This window comes from Pieris napi, chromosome 12 (assembly GCF_905475465.1).
Source record: "Pieris napi chromosome 12, ilPieNapi1.2, whole genome shotgun sequence".
In the NCBI taxonomy this organism is placed as follows: domain Eukaryota; kingdom Metazoa; phylum Arthropoda; class Insecta; order Lepidoptera; family Pieridae; genus Pieris; species Pieris napi.
The window spans coordinates 10,725,752-10,745,751 of record NC_062245.1 but is presented as its reverse complement, the minus strand read 5'-3'; the positions used below and the strand labels follow the sequence as shown (position 1 = coordinate 10,745,751).

At 34.2% G+C, this 20,000-nt stretch overlaps 3 protein-coding genes across 4 annotated transcripts in view; 1 reads left to right on the top strand and 2 right to left on the bottom strand.

Annotated features, from left to right (window-relative positions):
- LOC125054489 (titin-like) overlaps window positions 1–2,023 on the top strand; it is a 92,968-nt gene extending 90,945 nt beyond the window's left edge. For both annotated transcript variants that reach the window (XM_047656417.1, XM_047656416.1), the window contains 2 exons: window positions 172–280; window positions 1,247–2,023. In XM_047656417.1, coding sequence (XP_047512373.1) covers window positions 172–280; window positions 1,247–1,405 — 268 coding nt within the window. In that variant the 3' untranslated portion in view covers window positions 1,406–2,023. The remainder of the gene's footprint in view (window positions 1–171; window positions 281–1,246) is intronic.
- Window positions 2,024–2,284: 261 nt separating this feature from the next.
- On the bottom strand, window positions 2,285–12,047 carry LOC125054490 (sulfotransferase 1B1-like). The gene is made up of 7 exons (XM_047656418.1): window positions 11,833–12,047; window positions 6,648–6,782; window positions 6,036–6,135; window positions 4,374–4,693; window positions 4,165–4,259; window positions 3,013–3,193; window positions 2,285–2,494 (listed from the first exon to the last, which is right to left on the bottom strand). Exons 1-7 carry the CDS (start codon window positions 11,909–11,911, stop codon window positions 2,385–2,387), a joined length of 1,020 nt encoding a protein of 339 aa, XP_047512374.1. The 5' UTR covers window positions 11,912–12,047; the 3' UTR covers window positions 2,285–2,384.
- Window positions 12,048–14,861: 2,814 nt separating this feature from the next.
- On the bottom strand, window positions 14,862–19,068 carry LOC125054580 (luciferin sulfotransferase-like). Its single transcript, XM_047656560.1, has 6 exons — window positions 18,939–19,068; window positions 18,115–18,214; window positions 17,655–17,974; window positions 17,099–17,193; window positions 15,667–15,847; window positions 14,862–15,342 (listed from the first exon to the last, which is right to left on the bottom strand). Exons 1-6 carry the CDS (start codon window positions 19,012–19,014, stop codon window positions 15,230–15,232), a joined length of 885 nt encoding a protein of 294 aa, XP_047512516.1. The 5' UTR covers window positions 19,015–19,068; the 3' UTR covers window positions 14,862–15,229.
- Window positions 19,069–20,000: the final 932 nt, after the last annotated feature.

The following is a 20,000-nucleotide window of genomic DNA, read 5'->3' as shown; positions in this document are numbered from 1 at the left end:
ACCGTTGACGTTTTATTAATTAACATATATCCGTCCCATCCATTGAATACTCTCCATAAAAGTGATTTGTGTGTATGGTAACAAAAAACACGCTACACATTTACTCCTATTCGGAAAATAGACTACAACCAAAAATCCCGAGTTTTGTACTTACATTAGAATACGTTTCAGGCCCGCAGCAGCAAAACCAACACGCACAGTACTTGACAAACAGAGTAAAGACCTCGCCAACAAACGCATCACAGCTAAGACTGCTCCACCCAGGACTGCACCCGCTAAGGTATAATAGGAAGGAATATTATGATAGCTTTTACGTTTAGGTTATATTCAATGCTTATCTAATAATATATTCAACCGTACGTTAGGCGAGAGTTAGGTTAGCTAGTAATTTTACAATTCAATGTGAGTGTCCATGGGCATGGGTGTCATATCCCTTAACATCAGATGAGCCTCCTGCCCGTTTGCCTCCTATTACATAAAAAAAGGATGGTGAATTTAGTATCCATATCATAAAATAATAAATAATCAAGTGTGGGTAGAACAAAAAGTGTTATGGTTATTGAAGGTATTTCTTATCATTACTGTTCTGATACTGATCACTTCATCTATGAACCAAGTCGGATTATAATAGCATTATTATATTTATTTACTATGTTTTTTAGTTGTACTATATTATTTTTATTAGCTTGATGATATTGTTTGATAGTAGAAAGATCTATATGAAGGGTGATATTTAAAAAACAACATTTCCTATAAAAAATCTGTTCCACAATATCGGAATTTCAATTAGCATTATTTTTTAAAAGGCCCATAACTTGAAAAATAAACATCATAAAAATTTTTTTAAGATTTGCGTTCATACACTAGAGGTATGATTTACCCGAACACACGTGAAATGCTAAATTTCACAAGAGTATGTATAAATATCTCCGAACTAGTCAAATCGGGGTGATCTTTTTTAATTTTAACTAGGAGAATCCGACCTTAGGGAACAGGCCAATGTTTTCGAGATGTGTCCTCGAAATTCTAGAGGCGTTTTATTCGACGCCTCACTAGAGCATCCTTTTGTTTTACATGGGGATAAATGTGATTGAAAAACGACCGTAGGAAATATAATTTTCGTTTTAATTTGGCATAAAAATTCTAGAATATAAATAAATATGTTATGTAATATGTGTATATGTATTTGAATTGGTTAGTTTTGTATTACTTATATTCTAATATAAACAATAAATTGAATTTTCAGAGCAACACGGCCAACAAAACAGCAGTGAAGAGCGTACCCAGGAAGGAGCTCGCCAAACCCGAGATCATCCCGAACGGAATAAACGGCTCCGAGGAAGTGAGCAAGCCTCCCTCCAGCCCGCCCATGGACAACGCGCTGTTGCCGGATGTCATCGCGTGAATTTATTCCTAATTCCTTAATCGCTTCAATTTTGTGATTTTTCTATAAGTGTATAGATAAGGTCGCGTTAGGTGCGTCACCGAGTGGCGCACGACTTATTTTAGTGGCTTCACAGTATGTATAGTCAAATAGTCACGCAAGCACGGCTCGGACGTGGTCTATCCCGTTCCTTTGATACGTTCTAAGGCTGGCGATAACGAATGAGTTTTAAAGTACATTGTGTAACTGCTTGAAAGTATCGACTGTGCTCATGTAAATATGTAGTCTTTGCATTATAAGAATAATTGTTTGTTAAATTTTTAATTTTGGATAATTTTATGTAACGCTGTTTAGTTTCAGTCCTTGTGAAGTGCGCAATCCTACAATGCAAAGACTGCATCGCGATACATTTATCCATTACGAATAGGTTTTATATTTCTGACGAACATTTTTAATTTATTTGAATTATTTAATAAAATCGTAAAGGACTGAAACATTGTTTTATTTGTGGACGGGCATTCGGCTGAGAACGATTTATACTAAGCGTACATTATTACTTAAAGTGTCAATGTTTATTATCATGGTGTTAAAAGTACTAAATAGAGCATTTTATTACAATAAATGGTTATATCACCACAATTTGTCATTTTCTTTCGCCACCCAATATTTATTTATCTATTTCTTAACAATTATTATTTTTTATATACTTTTACACAAGATTTCTTTATTTACTCGATGTGGTCTCTGGCAGAATTACCAGCGCCGTGGAACACGTCTGCTCCTCCTCAGCATAATGCTGAGCCAGGACCACAACACACTAATTAAAATCTACAATATTCTTTAAAAAAAAATATCCTTTATTTTTTATTATTATGTGTGTTTCGTTAGTAATAAATGTTATCGATAAAGTATATCAATTTATTATATTACAAGATATTATCGTTATAGTAATAGTTACATAAATTAAACTTAAAAAATATGTTTATATTAATGGAGATTATTAAAGATGGGGAAAGCGTAAGTCCGAGTTACGTAGATTGTCAGCAATCCATCTCTCGGCTTGAGCACTCATATCCTCATCGAAGTAGTCTCTCCAACCACCGGCTTTGCCTACAAAAATATTCAATGAAATCGCATTTTATTAACTTATTAATAAACGCGAAATAATAGACCAGGGGGCTTAGTCAATATGCCTTAACAGTAGTGTATGTAGAAACTAAAAAGTCGAAAACTAAATTTGTATGAAAATGAGAGTTCGTGTCGACAAATTTAGTTAGAATGAAAAGTAAGAGGAAACCGTGCGTTTGAAATTAGACGAAGTAATAGGGCGTATCATTTCGAGTGTCTACGCGTGTTGGATTAGAGATTGGCCGTTGTTTCGTCTTGTTTTTTCTTCATTTTCACCCCGTGTTTGTTACGAATGGAATGTTTTTTCTAAGTGTGTTTTTTACTTTGTTACTATTGGAACCTTGCATTAAACACTATACAGTATCTTTTGTCTATGTTTATATTTTGAATATTAGTTTATATATATATATATATATATATATATATATTCAAAGGGATTCTATCGAATATAAAGATTGAATAATTGAAATAAATGTTTGTGCGTTTGTAATTTAAATTACCTTTTCTGATAAACTCTTTATTGCCAACCATAATCCCGAGCTCCTTCATGACGTCATAGTTCACGGAATTATTGTTCTTGAAACTGTCAATACTGAGATGATCACAAAGGTGTTCAATCTGTAAGTCGCTGTAGCTCTTGCCAAAGAAATCGGCTACGCGACGAACTGCTCCCGGCAAATCCTTAAATACAAAATATATTTTTTTATTAAAACTATTTTTATTTCGAACGTTAATGGGCTTTGCAGCTCGAACTTTGTGTTTGTTCTGTAATATGTAATTAATTAGCAGACATGACCTTGAGGGCTGCGTAACTATGTATGCCCAGTGTCTTGCCATGACGCTTCGCAAATTCTCACACATACCTACACGATTTTTACTAAGTTGATGGATTGTACCAAGTACAAAGTTTCTGCCAATAATCAATGCCATTTATCAATGAAGCAAGAACACTGAACAACCGTGCAATCGGTTTGACTAAACAAGAAAAAAACTTTATTACATATATTTAAAAGGGATGTATAGTTAAAAGAGAAAGTGCACTAAACTCCACACTAGGATTCCCTGTGTCGTGGGCAGCTAGTCTCTTCCATTTGACTAACTTATGACTACAGTAACTTGACGTAATAAATCCTTTTTTTATATAATAGGGGGGAAACGAGCTTGCGGGACGGCCAAAAAGGGCAGTCTTCGCAGCCCATAGACACCCATCCTTAGTGGGTGCGTTGCCGGCCTTTGAGGGAGGAGTACACTCGATTTTTAAACATTTGGAGGTCGTATCTCTGAGGGAAGACCCCCACCGGGAGTCGATTCCACAGTTCGCAAAAGAAAATGCCTTGTGAAACAGACTGTGGAAGACCTCCAACCATCAACATGATGTTGAAGAGGCAGGAGAGATCAACCTAAACAATTCTTCCGAACACTCTCCGTAGTATACTTTGTAAAAAACGCAAAGAGACGCAATGTCTCTGCGTAGCGAGACTATCTAACGCTTACAATTTCATAATTAAACTGTTGCAGAAGAAGAATACTTTCGGTTTGAGCATAAGACAGGTGTAAAAGATGTTGCTTAAGATTCTTAGTGAATGTATAGGTTTGAATCGATATAGTCAATAGTAATTAAGGTACAATAAAGCCGTTGTAGTGTTTCATACCTTTGACAACTCCTCATAAAAGAGGAATAGCAAATTTGGGTGATCACGTTTTTCCCACGCTTCTTTTAAGTGTTCGAAAAAAGGTGTCCAGTGGTCTGAAATGTTAGATAGAATTTTAGTTAATACCTTATAATATTCTGTCTTGGTGAACGTAGCTTATAAAACACAGTTTTGTATAAGTACAAAATTTTGGTACAAGTAATACTTACGTAAGTCATTCATAAAGCATTCCCAAAATAGTTTGAAGTCTCCCGTATATCCCTGTGTCCTCATAGATTTATTTAAGTGGTAGAAGGACACTGCAACATCCCGCGGATCTCTTGCCACGTAAATCATTTTTCCATCCAATATATTAGGCGGAAATAGAGATAGCGGCAGATGGCTTTTAATAAATCGCGGTGAAGGAGCATCAGCTAACAGTTCTGTTCCAGGCTTTGTGACCATCCTTAAGAGCTCCAATTTACTTTCATCGTGGCTATTTTCCTCTATAAACCTTTGCATATTTACGGGGTGGACGCATACTGAAAATCTATAAATAAATGAACGTGGATTATTTTGTGCTTTTGCCTTGGTGGGGCATTTAGCCCAGATGCATTTTTAGAAATGTAGCGTAAACAGGACTGGCTGAAAATTTGCGAAGCTGAGCCAAGGGAGCGTTCAAGTATTACGTAACGAATTTTGGGGGGGGGGGTCCTTTTATAAAACGTTACGATGCGGGGCGGGGATGGAATTACGCTTTATTGTTAATATTATTTTTGACTTTCCAGTACTTTACACCAAATATTGGTAACTTTTAGGTATAAAAAGATTCACTAGGTGAATCGGCGCGTTACATTGTTAAAAAATCTCCAAAAATTGCATGACGTAATACTTGAACGCTTCCTAAACTGCTTTTTGTATCACTTTATAAATCTGTTTTCTGTATAAATGTAATGTGTTTTCTGTGATAATAAAGTTTATTTTATTTATTTAATCACATCTGTAAAGTCATATTTAATTAATGCGATAGTTTCATTAAGCTAAATACGTATAGGTACCTAAACAATAGGCAGATAACGAATGAAAGTAGAATAAATGCCGTGGAAATGAGAGCGTTAAGAAGTATGTGTGGTGTAACATGGCGTGATAGGATTAGTAATAGTGAGATACTTGAGCAGTGTGGGTTAAAAGAGAAGGAAGTGTCAAAGATACGAAAGCGTTCCCGCTTAGGTGGTTTGGCAATGTAGACTGGATGAGTGAGAAGCGGTTAACAAGGTTGGGTAGGCCTTCTCGTACATACCAGGATCAAATCCAGGAGGTACTAAAGGGATAAGTTGAAAGTACCCATAACGGACGAGCATGCTTGATGAATGTCATGAAAGTGGCTGAAGCGAGAGATGTATCTCAGGACCTGTCGTCTCTTCTTCGGGGAAAAGGCGTGATGATATAAATAGTTAAATAACCACCACCAGCTGCCCACTGAAGTATTTCCGAACCAATTCGACTTAGGGTCCTTCAAGAAAAGAGCGTACCAATTCTTAAAAGGCCGGCAACGCACTCGCGAGCCCTCTGGCATTGAGAGTGTCCATGGGCGGCGGTATCACTTAACATCAGGTGAGCCTCCTGCCCGTTTGCCCCCCGTTCTATATAAAAAAAATGTAAATAACCTATACAATATCAAGATCAGTTCGGGACTTTTTGCCGGATGTCAAATTTTGGGTAAATCCACTACGACGCAATTTAACACCAAAATAGTGAATACATCGTATAAGGAGGTTATAATACAAAATAATATGTTCTTTGTACTTAAACACAAGTAGATCATTAAGATTGTGTTTTATCTATTACTAACAGACATTAAAACGTAATTTATATGTTACGATAAAACTTACTCTAGAAACGGATATCTTTCTGTTAGTGGTATAGCGTTTGACGTTTCGTAATCCAGGTCGTTGGCTACCATCCAAACTAGTTCTTGGGCCCATGTGGTGCCTGTAATTGAAATTAAAAAAAATATTCAAACCATATCAATAACTTAGGCCATGAAAACCGTTAATAGTAGTGTAAATAGTACATGGTACTTTTAAGTTATGTCATTGCAATCGTTTGTATTGTCAAAACTTTCAATTATAAAGGAATTTTATATATTGGGCATAGTTTGCACCTTGAAGTCGCCAGAAATCGAACCTGGAATCCACAGTTGCACAGTATCTAACGTAGAATACAGCTGGAGGTAAAATACCATTACCTCGAAAGCTTATTGAATTCTTTAGGCGCATGAGGGTAAAATTTTTAAGGAACGTCACGTAGATGTGCAACGTTTTTGTCGAAGTAAACGGAGAGAGCGATTGAGACCGAGAGTGAGAAGGGTGAATTACACTTCTAACATTTGAACTTACGCGCGCACTTTTTTTTAGAAGAAAGGGGTCAGATATTATCATATCAATGTTCTTTATTCAATATCAAAATCCCTAAGAAATATTTGTTTGAAAAATGGCACTTACCCGATCTTGGATAACTCGTCACAAAAATATCGCTCGGTCTTATTGCCATGTTATAAAAATTTGCGGCTTCCTGTTTAAATTTTTGCGGAAAAAAGTAGCCTTTGGGACCCACTCGAACAAACCCTGTCATTTCACCTGAAATAATTATACGTAAATATATAAAAAGTAAATAGTGCTTATTCCCGCATAGTACCTATCTTTATAGAAATATTTCCAATGAAGCTTGCTAATGTTACGGTAAAATCTAAAGATGAAATTTAGCGCAAACTATGTATGTACAAACTAGTTCAAAATCCAACACTATTTGTCCTACTTAATCTAAATAAACACTATCTTGAAGTGACTTGAAAAAACTAGGTGACTAACGACTTACTGTTTCTTTTAAAATAAAAATAAAAATGTCTTTTAATGATTTCAATATATAAGATTTTGGAACCCTTTTAAGTTAAAAATTACCTGTGTCAACTCTCCAATAACAAACTAAATATTTAATTGAATTTTATTTTATTGCAATTACAATATTGATTTTTTTTGGGTGGTGAGTTGGTAGATGTTGAGCGGCCTATTTAATTTATTGTAGATGTAGTCTGCCTGCATATTGCGTCTGACGAGGTCAGTCCTTAGTGTCTGACCGACGACAATAACCCTATTTCTTTTTCGTACAGCCTACGATCAAAGCGCTCTGTGTGATTTTAAAAACTATTTGAATACGAATATTAATATTTATAAACTATACGAAAAGATTAATTTGACTGACCGATTGAAGGTGAAATTCAAGGATTTATTTAATTTGAAATCTTGTTGCAGATTAATTCAATATAATTATCAGAATATACTTAGAATAAATACAGCGGCGTTGCGTTCGAAAATTGGATATCATGCCAATGTTATGCATAAGTACTCTCTTTTATAAAAAAATATATATTTTAAATGAGAATAAGGAAACAATTTAATACATTTCCTAGTCCGTAGAGAGGTTCAGACAATCTAAAAGAAACCTTCACGGTCAATTAATCGAAGGTTGCAACAGTAGTTATCTTATTGAGTCTTTGTAGATTGTTAGTTAAAAATAGAAGTAATTTTCGGATGAACTTTTAGATGTTTAAATTAAAAATCAATCAGTTCGCACGCCTGTTGAATGAAAGATCTTCCTTCACTTGAGAAATGAGAGGAAGTACATTATCAAATGGCATCACATTAGCATTTAAGTTTAATATATAGCGGGAGTAAGCAAGTTTTGGGTCTATATTTTTTAAAACAGAACTGGGCTGACATTTATCAATAATCCCACCTGATGTTAAGTGAGATGTGGCCTATTGGAGGGCACGCCTCTCCAGGAAATGCCTATTTAATCGACGCTTAAATATTATAAATATTGTCTCTGAAAGGTTGGAAAATTAGTACGTAATTAGCGGAAAATCTTTCCAAAACCATATATATATAGGTACCTAAACTAAGAGAAGTCGTGGTATATAGTAGTTAAAATAACTGTTAACGTGGTGTAACCACCACGATTAATTATCACTTAGAGTAGAAAAACGAATTACGCTAAGTATTGACTCTGCACTTATCCTTAATCCTAAATCTTAACTAAACTTATCCTTTTACGGCCAAAATTAATAATGTATCCTCAATCTATGATTATAACCAATCTTGGACTGATTCATATCTAAAGACCGATCTCCAATCTGCATGCCAATAAACATTTCTGCTATCCGATTGTTTATTTGACAAAAGATTGACAGCAATCTTTTGCGTGATCCTTGCCTCTCGACCGCGTTTCGTTCAATGCAATATGTTGTGTTCAAGCATACCAAAAGTTTGCTGTTTTTGGAACGAAATAAAATAAGTAAGACTTAGGGTCTGTTTCACAATGTATGGATAAAGTATCAAATAGCTATGCAACGTTTTGTTTGTTTTTTTGTTACGAACAAATAAAGTTACAAAATTCTATAGAAAAACATAGAACCTTAACCTATTTGCTGGTCATTATATATTACTTGTAACGAAACGGGCTGTCATTTTCATATGGTATTATTGTTTGTTAGGTTATTGAGTATTTTAGTACATATTATTACAAATATAAACTCTGAGTAGTTTGTGTATGTTGTTTTTGTGATTCGAGGTTGGTTCTTTACCTTAAAAAAATGTCTACGCAAAAACGTGAAAGAAGCGTCAATTTCAGCCGGGAAGACGTTGACCTTCTAACTTCGCTTGTTGCTGACCATAAAAATATATTAGAAAATAAAAAGAGTGACTCGGTCACCTGGCAGGAGAAAGAGCAGTGCTGGAAGACGCTGGAGGCGCTGTTTAATAGCACAAGTGGGGTAAACTTTCGCAGTGCTAAAGCTTAAAGAGGGCTACAAGAAAAAAGTCTGCCTTGATACATGCTGAAACATATCGTACAGGAGGTGGCCCTAGTGCTGCTACTCCTCTTACCCCCTATCGAGGAAAAAGTCAAAGACATGATATTGTTGTCTGTCGAAGGAAATGAAAGTCAATTGAAAGGAAGAGCTCCTAAATAAGAGAAAGCAATAGGCATTTGAAGAGGAAGAAAGAGAGCATAAAAGAGAATTATGGGCCATAGAAAAAAATATATTGTTAAATAAATTAGAAAAATAATAGATTTTGTGCCTGGAGCGAGGATGTATTGTATTAAAAATTTGTATTTTTATTTAAATAAAAGCATTGAATTTTTATTTAATTTATCTCAAAAATGTTGTAATTTATAAAATATTATAGTAATAAAGCAAAATAATCACTTATAAGATTACTTCGCACACTTGCATTTCCCACGTTGTCAATTGCGCTTTGATCAATATCATCAGCTGGTTCATCTACTTGTTGCAGTAGTTCAAAATGATAAATGATAAATGATAAATGATAAATGATAATAGCAATATTGTGCAACACTGCACATGCCACTATCACGGCTTGTACACGAGATACTTGAAGCAAAACCTTTTTTGACAAACCGATTTTGGGGAACCGATTTTTTCCAAACACCATATTATGTCCTTTCCACCACATTTCTGTTTCGTATTTGAGATTCGTTATAAAGATGTTCTGCTGGAGTCTTGAGGTTTTGAAGTGGAGTTAGTAGGTAGTATCTATAGTAACAAATATTTTTGGTTGTAGCTAATATTTAAAAATTTTTACAAAAGTTGATGAAAAGATGAAACCTGCAAGAAGTCATATATGATAGACATCACTTTGTATAAAAGTGTCTCCAAAGCTTCTTTTGTTAACCTAAATCTAAATGTAAATTCGGCGTCATTCAGGCTCTGGATATAATTAATTCTTGTCTTATGTCTTCGCACAGAAGTACGTTGTCTTCTTCCAGCTTCAGAATTACTATCCCAATCGGATAATTGCATTTAAACTTCCAAATCACTATCACTAGAACTGGAAGATGACGAAGATGAATAAATTTTCCCAATGAATATTAAGTTAGGTCGCAATCCCAAACCCAAATCATACGAGTTTCACCGATAGCAATCCGAGATTGATTTGGCCAATCGAAGCAACTGTCAAAATGGACAGATAGGTTGTTGGCATGAGTAAACATTCATTTTCATACAGAGGGCAATCTTCAATCTCTTATCCGCCCTCTGAACGATTGGTTGAATAATTAGATTGGTATCTCAGTCCATGTATTGAATATTGGCATGCTTTTCTTTAGAAATGGATTGAATTGTCAGTCTATGACAGCTAAAATTGGATTGATATTGCATATTGGTTTTGGCCGTTAATTCGCCAAAGTATTTTACGAAACTACTGTAGTTTTAAACCGATATGTTATTTGAATTATGCGTTAGATCTAGGTTTAGAATGCGTTATCTACTTGCCTATTCAAGGTAAGAATGATTTCGTAATTGCCCGCATTATATATAGTAACTTGTACCTACCTATTAAGGACTAGATTTAGTTTTGGGGTCACAGATTAAGTTTATAATTTTGACCCGAAACATGGTCACAATTAAAATAGTTTTTCTATAAACCTACGTCTCTCATGTTGTTGACCGTTGTATATGAATAAGGCTGGAAATTAGTGCTTATTTCGCAGTGATAGCAGTGTTGGCTTAGTGGCTCTCATCACTGAGGTCGTAGGTTAGGCTGTGTACCAATGGACTTTCTGTCTATGTAAGCATTTAGCATTCTCTCGTTCGCTGAAGGAAAACATCGCGAGGAAACCGGCATGCCTTAGACCCAATAAGTCGACGGTGTGTCAGGCACAGAAGGTTGATCGCCTACTAGTCTATTAGAAATGATCACGCAACAGAAATCTGAGGCCCACACAGAGATATTGCGATAATTGAGCTGCATGGAACAAATGCCTTAATATATACATCGCAAACTCTACTGATGTTAACTGAAGTCGTACGTCATATTATACTACAGCAACATATGTATTTGTTTTACAAACACAACAAACAACGGTCAACAACATGAGATAAAACTTATCAGCGCAAGAGATTTAAAATAGTGATGCGTTTTATCGGCTAGTTTAAGCAATGAATTGATGGCACATTAATAGTAGATAAACAAATTGTAAGCAATTAATATCAAATACTTGAACATTTTAAATTAATTAATTGAATATAATGTGATATTTTTAAATATTATATCTCAAATTAAATGAGGTGAAACAACGGTTAGCGGTCATAAAGATTTGTATATAATATATAAGTTTTTTATTTATGTTAGATTTTTTAATTAATTCTTAAGTATTATATGAATTAAATATGATATTTTAGTTTCAGTTACATCGTGATATTCTTTGCATATAATGATCAACAATTAATCTAAGTTTTTTATAATAATCAACTAACTATTTATTTAATAAACAGGTGTGTATATTTAATAATTATTGTACTGTATTGTTTTTAGGGCACGAACCGATACCAAAACATCGAAATTGAATAAATACCGCTATTCCAATTGAGGTCAAATGTGTCCAACAAAATTATCTTGCTCATTAAACCGATTATATCGACTAAAATCAAGAGCCACTTTGGTATATCTGTTGTATATCTGAACGCACTGTTATTGCAATTTAATTTGTTTTATTAGTTTAGCTATTTAAAAAAATAACACGAATTGAAAAATTTATATTAATTTTCTTTATGTAAGGTAAGTTTTATTATATTTAATTTAGACAATCAAATAATCAATAGACTCATACCTGTGAAATACTTCATTAACATTTTTGATGTCCCCTCCTCCACATCGGTTATTTCAAATGGGTAATTTGTTTCCGGCATATTTACCAAACTGTGCGTTTGTCTTGTTCCTCGGTCGGCACTAAACTGATTTCTTATCCGGTCATTGATGCATAATAAACAAGCTGTTTACTTAGAAAATGTTTATATTGTATACGCGAGTACATATTCTTTATAAACAATAGATGGCGTTAATAATTAAATTAAATTAATTGTATTTGTTATCTGTCAACTTGACTTTTGTGGCAGTCTTCCGCCACATTAGAAAAGTACTCAAAATGTTTTATACATATTATATTAAATTCGCTTTTATATCTTTTTATTAAATAAAATATTAATCACTTTGTCCAAAATCGAATTAGTATTATCACTTTGTGCACGGCCTAGATACTTTGAATTCATATAAAGTGACTTTCACTCAACACTTTCATTCATAAACCTGTTACCTACTAGCGAAGAACGAAGTGACAACTATTATTTTACTCTCTAACAGTACTTCGCTCATTTGAAATGAATCAAATTTATTGAAACGAAATTATACTATACTTAATGTCCTATTAATTTACGAGTAAGTAAATAAATACATGGAGTGAAATGCAATTTTGTGCATGAAGTTAGGGTGAACGTATTTTAATCTTAGCTAAATGGTTTCTTTATACTCGTACAGTGAGTGTTTAACGCGTGACGTGGTTGATTTAAAAAATAATTCAAGAGAATATTGCACAAAGCAAATTAACAAAGAAATAATTCAACATTTTTAAGAATCTAAGTAGGGATTTGTTTATATTATATATGAGGGGGCGAACGGGCAGGAGGCTCATCTGATGTTAGGTGATACCCCCATGGACGCTCATTTTGGGTTTGATTAATTCGTTTTGGTTCGGAAATACTTCAGTCGGTAGCTGGTTCCATATACTGGTGGTGCGTGGCAAAAACTGCCTTAAGAAACAGTTGTGAAACGATGGACGTTGAAACACCTAGTGCACTTCTTCATTTTGCTGAACTTCTTTTTTGATGTGTAATTTTTTAAATTCTTTTATTTTCTATTAACTACTGTCTGTAGGTTCGTCCTCGCATATTATAGAAAAAAAAAGTGGTTTAATAGCACTAGTAGAAGTGGTAAACGTATAGTTACTTCAAGGCGTGTGTCTACCTCAGGTGCACAAATTAAGTACAACTTTCCTAAAAAACACGATTTCTGCTTCAGATAAAAAAAATAACAAAATGAGGGATCGGCATGGTAAATATTTTTCTTATCAGACAATAAGTACAGATACCGGCAAACATCTTGAACAAATGTCCTTGCCTGCGCCGAGGCAATTTTTAGGTATCACTGGGTCGGCGGGCGGTGGTGCGCGGCGGCAGGAGAGTGACATGTCGATCGCGTGATTGGTAAATCAGTTGACGTTTGTGTGTACTATTCGCAAACTTCCCCCCACTCCCTTATTTTTATGCTCAAGAAGTTTGCCGGTATCTGTACCTAATAAATAGTAAAAGTAAACTAGTTAGGGCAGTCTAGTCCAGGCAATAGAGGGAGTTCTGGCCTCTTACACAAATTAGAATAAATTGTACTTACGGTTATCGCTAAAAATTATGTTATCATGAGATGTGACATCATCTTTCCAATTTCTTTCTCATTTTTCTCATTACCTTTATTCTGTTCTAGATACTGTATCATTTTCGAGTGGGTCATCGTTGAGCCTGTGAAATAATGTTGTGACTACTACAGTGTATTTACTCATACATGCAATGGCTATTCTGTTTATACTAGGCGCTTTAGTTTCAGTTCACTATTTAACCATAATTTTATTTAGATATCTTGCATAAAATAAAGCAGTTTTAATTATTTTTTTCAAATAAATTTAGCAATGCTTTTTAAATTATAATCAGAAGTGATTTCAATTGAATATTTAAACCAATACTAATTAATATTTGTGAAAAAACTGTCCTCATCAACCTTCCTAAGTGCTTCAATACAATTGAGGTTAACTATCCGTATGTATTATTATTATCGAGTAATGTTTTGATTAAAAAAATGACCACATTTTTTAATCAAAACATGTAATTTTTCTGATTTAATCTAGCAAATACAGTCGACTCTCGATAATTTGAAACTCAAGGGACCAGAGATAAATTTCAAATTATCAAGAGTTCAAAATAACAAGTGTTTGAATAACCACGAGGGGGAGGGGCGACTGAAGGAAATAAGAATTTGATCAAAATTTGTTACTTATTATTTCTATATTCTTATTATGTATTAACAATTATTATAACATTATTCACAAATTTTTATTTCGAAAAGAAGTCTGTAATCTTTTTTTGAGTGAGTGACTTCAGAAGAAGAATTTTCGATAGTGGTGAGAGCTGCAAAGTAACCGTCACTTGTCACCCATTTATGTAAACAATTGAAAAGTCTGTGCATGTATGTAAACAAACGACAGGTATGTGCATGATAAACACTTCAAATTATAGAGAGTAGGGAAGACCAGATTTCAAATTATCGCATGTTGGCGAGCAAGATAATACTTTTTCAACTTCAAATTACCGAAGGGACCAATTAACATTGATTTTATTCAATTTATCGAGTATTTTTCAAGGGACCGGAAAAGCATTTCAAATTATCGAGAGATTCAAATTAACGAGTGTCAAATTATCGAGAGTCGACTGTATAAGGACAAGAGACAAAAAACAATTGGTGAATCAGTGTAAGTGCACTAAATTGAATACAAAAAAAGAGTTGTCATCTTATCGCTGTGAAACATCAAAAACTGGAGGTGGAACAAAGCCAAACTATTTTTAATAATGCCAAAGAAGTATAACTTCTTACGCGTACATAAGTACACGCACACTTTTTTTATTTCTCCTATGCAAGTAGATTTTAAATAAATAAAGCATATTAAATAAATAAATCGTTTATTTGTAAAGAAAATGGTATATAAAAATATTATAAAATAGGCATGCAAATGTCATATATGGGTTTATAACAACCACGTCACCATCAAAACAAATTTATTATAGAAATACGAAAAGCACATCATCCTACTAATATTATAAACGCGAAAGTTTGTAAGGATAGATTTTTGTTACTCTTTCACGTAAACACTACTGAATGGATTTTAAAGAAAGTAGACATTAATATAGCTTATGCATCAGAATAACACATAGCCTACAGTTTATAAAGATATTGTGTGAATGTGATATGTGTAATGAATGAAGATATGTGCCCAAAATATCAACTAAGCAGGAAAAAATCTACCATCTGCGAGCTATTCTGGCGTGCGCTGCCAAAACTGCTAGAGTTATACGTATGTAATGTGTGATGGAAATGTTAATCTTAAATAATTTTTAATAATTTTAAAACTACTCTGCACTTGGGAATCGGAGATCTGTATCCCGCAAGTTTTCTTCCATCCATTTATCTGTCCGTGCTATCATCTCTTCGTCTAAATAGTCGCGCCAACCGCCTGTTTTGCCTGTAATAAGATTTACTTTATATGGTTTGTTGGGTGTATAATCCGTTGTTGAGTTCGAAGTCTGGGGATGAATAATTGTTTTCAAAATTTATATATTTATTTTCTATATTAATCTGCAAGCATTGTCTAAAAAGACACGCCTCATTAACATTGGGGAATGGAATGACGTGTCGATCGCGTGATTGGTAAATCAGTTGACGTTTGTGTCCCGCACTGCGCAAACTTTCCCCCACTCCCTTGTTTAATGTTCAAGATGTTTGCCGGTATCTGTATGATGGCTGATGGCTATTTCTCGAAATAATAATTAAATATTTTATGAGTTACCTTCTCTGATGAAATCTAAATCTGGTTTGTTGATACCGAGTTCTTTAAAAATTTCAAGATTGATAGAAGGGTTTTTCTTGAAGTTTTTAATATGGAGATGATCACAAAGAGTTGCCACCTCCTCATCACTATATTTCTTCCCCATGAAATCGCATACACGGTTTATCATCGCCGGTAAATCCTGAAAACGTAATTATTTTAAAATGCTGGTAGTAGGATGAGAGCGCAGCGGTGATGATAACTTGGAGGAACTGGACGTGGTTGGTAACAGAAGGCAAAAGATCACATGGCCGCTCACCAACCAGGTGTCAGGTGTATCAAGTGAAAGACTCATCGTCTTCAAAACGTTACACTGTCATAAGAGACGCGCTGAACCGAAACCAGACATGAGCTGCCGATTAAAAAGAGAGAGAGAATAAGATGAGGAAATGTCAAGGAAAGTGTCCCATGGAAATTATAACTAACCCAATATGGCTTAAGACTTATGTGTAGAAGAACGGTGTACTATTTCTCAAACCAGAGGCGGCCTTCCCCAATGCGACACTCCGGGCGGTCTTAGGACGTAATATTCAATGAAATTGAAATATGTACAATGCTACGCGATCTTCAAGTGTTTTGAGGAGCGATATTCAAGTACTACATAATCAATATTTCAATGTAATAATAAAAATAATTAAAAAGAAAATCAAAACAAATTCAAAAAGTTTGGTTCTTGTCGCAGTGTACGTTTAATGCTGGCAGCATTTCCTGGCGGTCACCGATACTATCTACTAGGCACCAACTTCAATATTTAATAAGCGCCAGTACACTTGAACCCCACGGCCCAAGAGATTCTAGGCACTCCAAAGGGAACAAAATCGAAGTTGGAGGAAATACGTATATTTGTGCCGTTTATTTTTTTCTGCCTACTCTGCGGCCTCCCTAGCTTTTTTGCTTGTCTGAAGTAGGTGAGACGGGGCAAACGTGTCCACACAAGTTGCATCCCATACTAAAGCCCGTTCCATTTTCCAAAGGATTAACGACATTCTTTATGTACGTACACGCTGTTATATACGCGATTTTTATATATCAGGGGGCAAATGGGCAGGAGGCTCACCAGATGTTTAGTGATACATAGACTCATATTTCTAGAGAGCTAGCGAGTACATTGCCGTTTAAGAAATGGTTCTCCTTTTCTTGAAGTACCCTAAGGGCCCAAAAACTGCCTTAAAAATCGCCCAGTTAGTAAAATAAATAATGAGGTAATTTTCACACTTATTCGTCTCCTCGCGGTATCAGTAAATCTATTAGAACTCCAGTAAATAATATTCACTAAACATATTCGTAATTATTATTTTATGAATCCCGAGTCGATGTCAAATATTATTATGAAGTAATGCTAAGAACTTTTAGATTGTCTTGATATTTTTTGTTTACTACATTTTTATTGTACCTTTTTTAGCTCCTCATAGAAAATGAAGAGCAAATTTGGATGATGACGTTTCTCCCACGCCTCCTTCAGATGTTCAAAGAACGGTGTCCAATACACTGCAATAATATATTTAATAACTTTCTTCACGCTTATTATAATATATATTAAATATCTACTAGACTTATAAACAGCACAATTTTTCTATTAATTCTAGGTGGACTCCAACTCTAGTATTGTAGAATTAAAAGTGGTACACCACTTTACTAGCATAACCATAGTTACTTTAAAGCGTCATTAAAGGCGTATGTTCGGTGTTCACAGCTTAAGGAGAATTTTTCTCAGAAATTAATTAAGATTTCTTCAGATATGCCTAATATGAAAAATCAAAATGGCGGAACACCCCGTTCCGTATAATGTTGTTTTCTAAAATAACTAACAATGTCTAATAAAATCGAATGGATAACCTCCTCTTTCTGTTTATTTCAAGTAGATTAAAATTAAGGTTTTCCAGGCCCCAGGGATGATATTCAACCCTGTCCTGGATCGACAAAAAGTAGTTTACACAGTTTGTACTTACGTAAATCGTTAATTAACAAATCCCAAAATGCTTTGAAGTCACCCGTCCATCCTAGGAACGTCATTGATCTGCTTAATAGGTAGAATGAGACGATGACATCTCTGGGGTCTCTTGCTACGTACACTACTTTAGCGTCAAGCAAATTTGGTGACAACAGGGAGAGTGGCAGATGTGATTTTATAAAACGAGGGGAAGGCGTCATCGCCAGTTGGTCCACGATATGCGTCGTCATCGTTTTAATTTCCTTCTGCTTTTTCTCATCTCCTTTATTATATTCTAGATAATACTGTATCATTTCCGGGTGGAACATCGATGAAAATCTGCGAAATAATGTTATAACCTTAATCTATATAGGTCGCTATATAGATTAAGAGATATATATGCTATAAAATAGATGCAAACCTGTTGTACCCGATTCGGGACATAAAACCTTTTTTTTCCAGTAAAAATTATTACTTACTCCAAAAATGGAAATCGTTGCCTTAGTAAAATTGATTTTGCAGTTTCGTAGTCCAAGTTGTTTGCGACGAGCCAAACCAATTCTTGTGTCCACGTGGTCCCTTAAAATATTCATTAATTCTTGTCAGTATTATTATTATTATTAGGTTGTTAAACAAGCAGTAATAAACGTATTTGTGGATTTGTAAAAATTATCCAATCTATTTTTAAAAGAGTTCTAAGAGGGAGCACTACTCGGTTTAGGGAGAAATTTTTTTAGGGAATTTGTATTATATTGATTGGTCTTCAGTTTTAAACAACTACCCCATAAATATGTATGGTTTATTAAAATTGATTTTACAGATAAATCAAATATAAATCTTGTTTCAGGTTTTCAAATCAATTTGACAATGATCCAGTGATTGTAAATTTGGCATATCTATATATAAATTACGTGTCACGTTGTTTGTTCGCTATGGACTCCTAAACTACAGAACCGATATCAATCAAATTTGCACACCGTGTGTAGTTTGATCCAACTTAAAAGATAGGATAGCTTACATCTCAATTTATACCCGCAATATTATTTTATTGCAAATATTTGTTTATTATTTGATACAACGCAGTTTTAACATAACTGTATGTGTTAAAAGTACCAACGTTTTACATATTATGCTATCTACCTTTCCCATAAGTTATCCTACCGTTTCCCTTGAATAGTTTACTACTATGTAATATAACAAAAACCTTAGCCACAGCAACGCTTGGCCGGTCTGCTAGTATAATATTATATATATATATATATATAAGAATACGGGAGCTTAAATTCAGTGAATCATTAAGTACCTGATCGTGCATATGTATTGACAAATACATCGGTCGGTCGTATTTCCATGTTATATATATCTGCTGCTACTTCCATAAATCGGCATTGAACGATATACCCTTTGGGTCCTATACGTATAAAACCCGTCTTTTCTCCTTAAACAAATATGTTTTGTTACTTCAGTGGGTAAATTCGGCGTCTCTAGAGGTGCTCTATGTTCTCGATGGGTCATTTTTAAACTAAGTTTTTTTAAGGTTTCAAAAGGCATGTGCGTGGTTGTGACTTTTGTGTCTGAAGCCACCGAAATCTTAGAAAAGTTTTTCTCAGTAGTATTATTCATAATAATAAATTTTATTTTGTGTCCAGCTTCAAGAAAACAAATTGGTGAGTCGATAATCTGTATGAAATTTAACAAGTACTATAATTTTCCGCGCATTTGAGAAAAAAGTTTGAATGTGAGACTGACAAGTAAATGAAAATGCATTTATTTACCTATTTATTTAATAACTTATGTTTTAAACAGTTTATGTAGTATACAAACTACTTACTGTATATTTGCACATTGTATGATTCAAACATATCTAGGCCTTATAGGTTTTTATATTTTCCGTCATAAAACATTAAAATGTAAAATTGGTTATGTTTAGTGTTTTTCCATTATAATTTTAAATCCACGATCGCTGCAGTGCATGATTATGGACATGAAGGAGCACCTGATTTAAGCGTATCAGTGAGATATTCTGTAACGGCATAATAACATTTCTTATATAATAATTCCTTTAACAATTTGGTAAACCTTAAGTTATTTGTAATTCTTCAAATGTTCCGGTAATTTATTATACATTGCTTATCTTGCCAAAGCCGCGTATAAATTATTTGAAGAAGTCTATTAAGTATGAGGGTGTGCAATTATTTAATTAATTACCGTCTAAAAATCGTAATATTAGCGCGTTTAACCAATTCAAAAGGGTATTAAAGATACTAAAAGGCTGCTGGTGACGTGTATCTCGTTCGTATATACATATTAAGTTTCTCATTTAAATAAAATACATTATTTTTTGTAATGAGAAATAAAGTTCTTT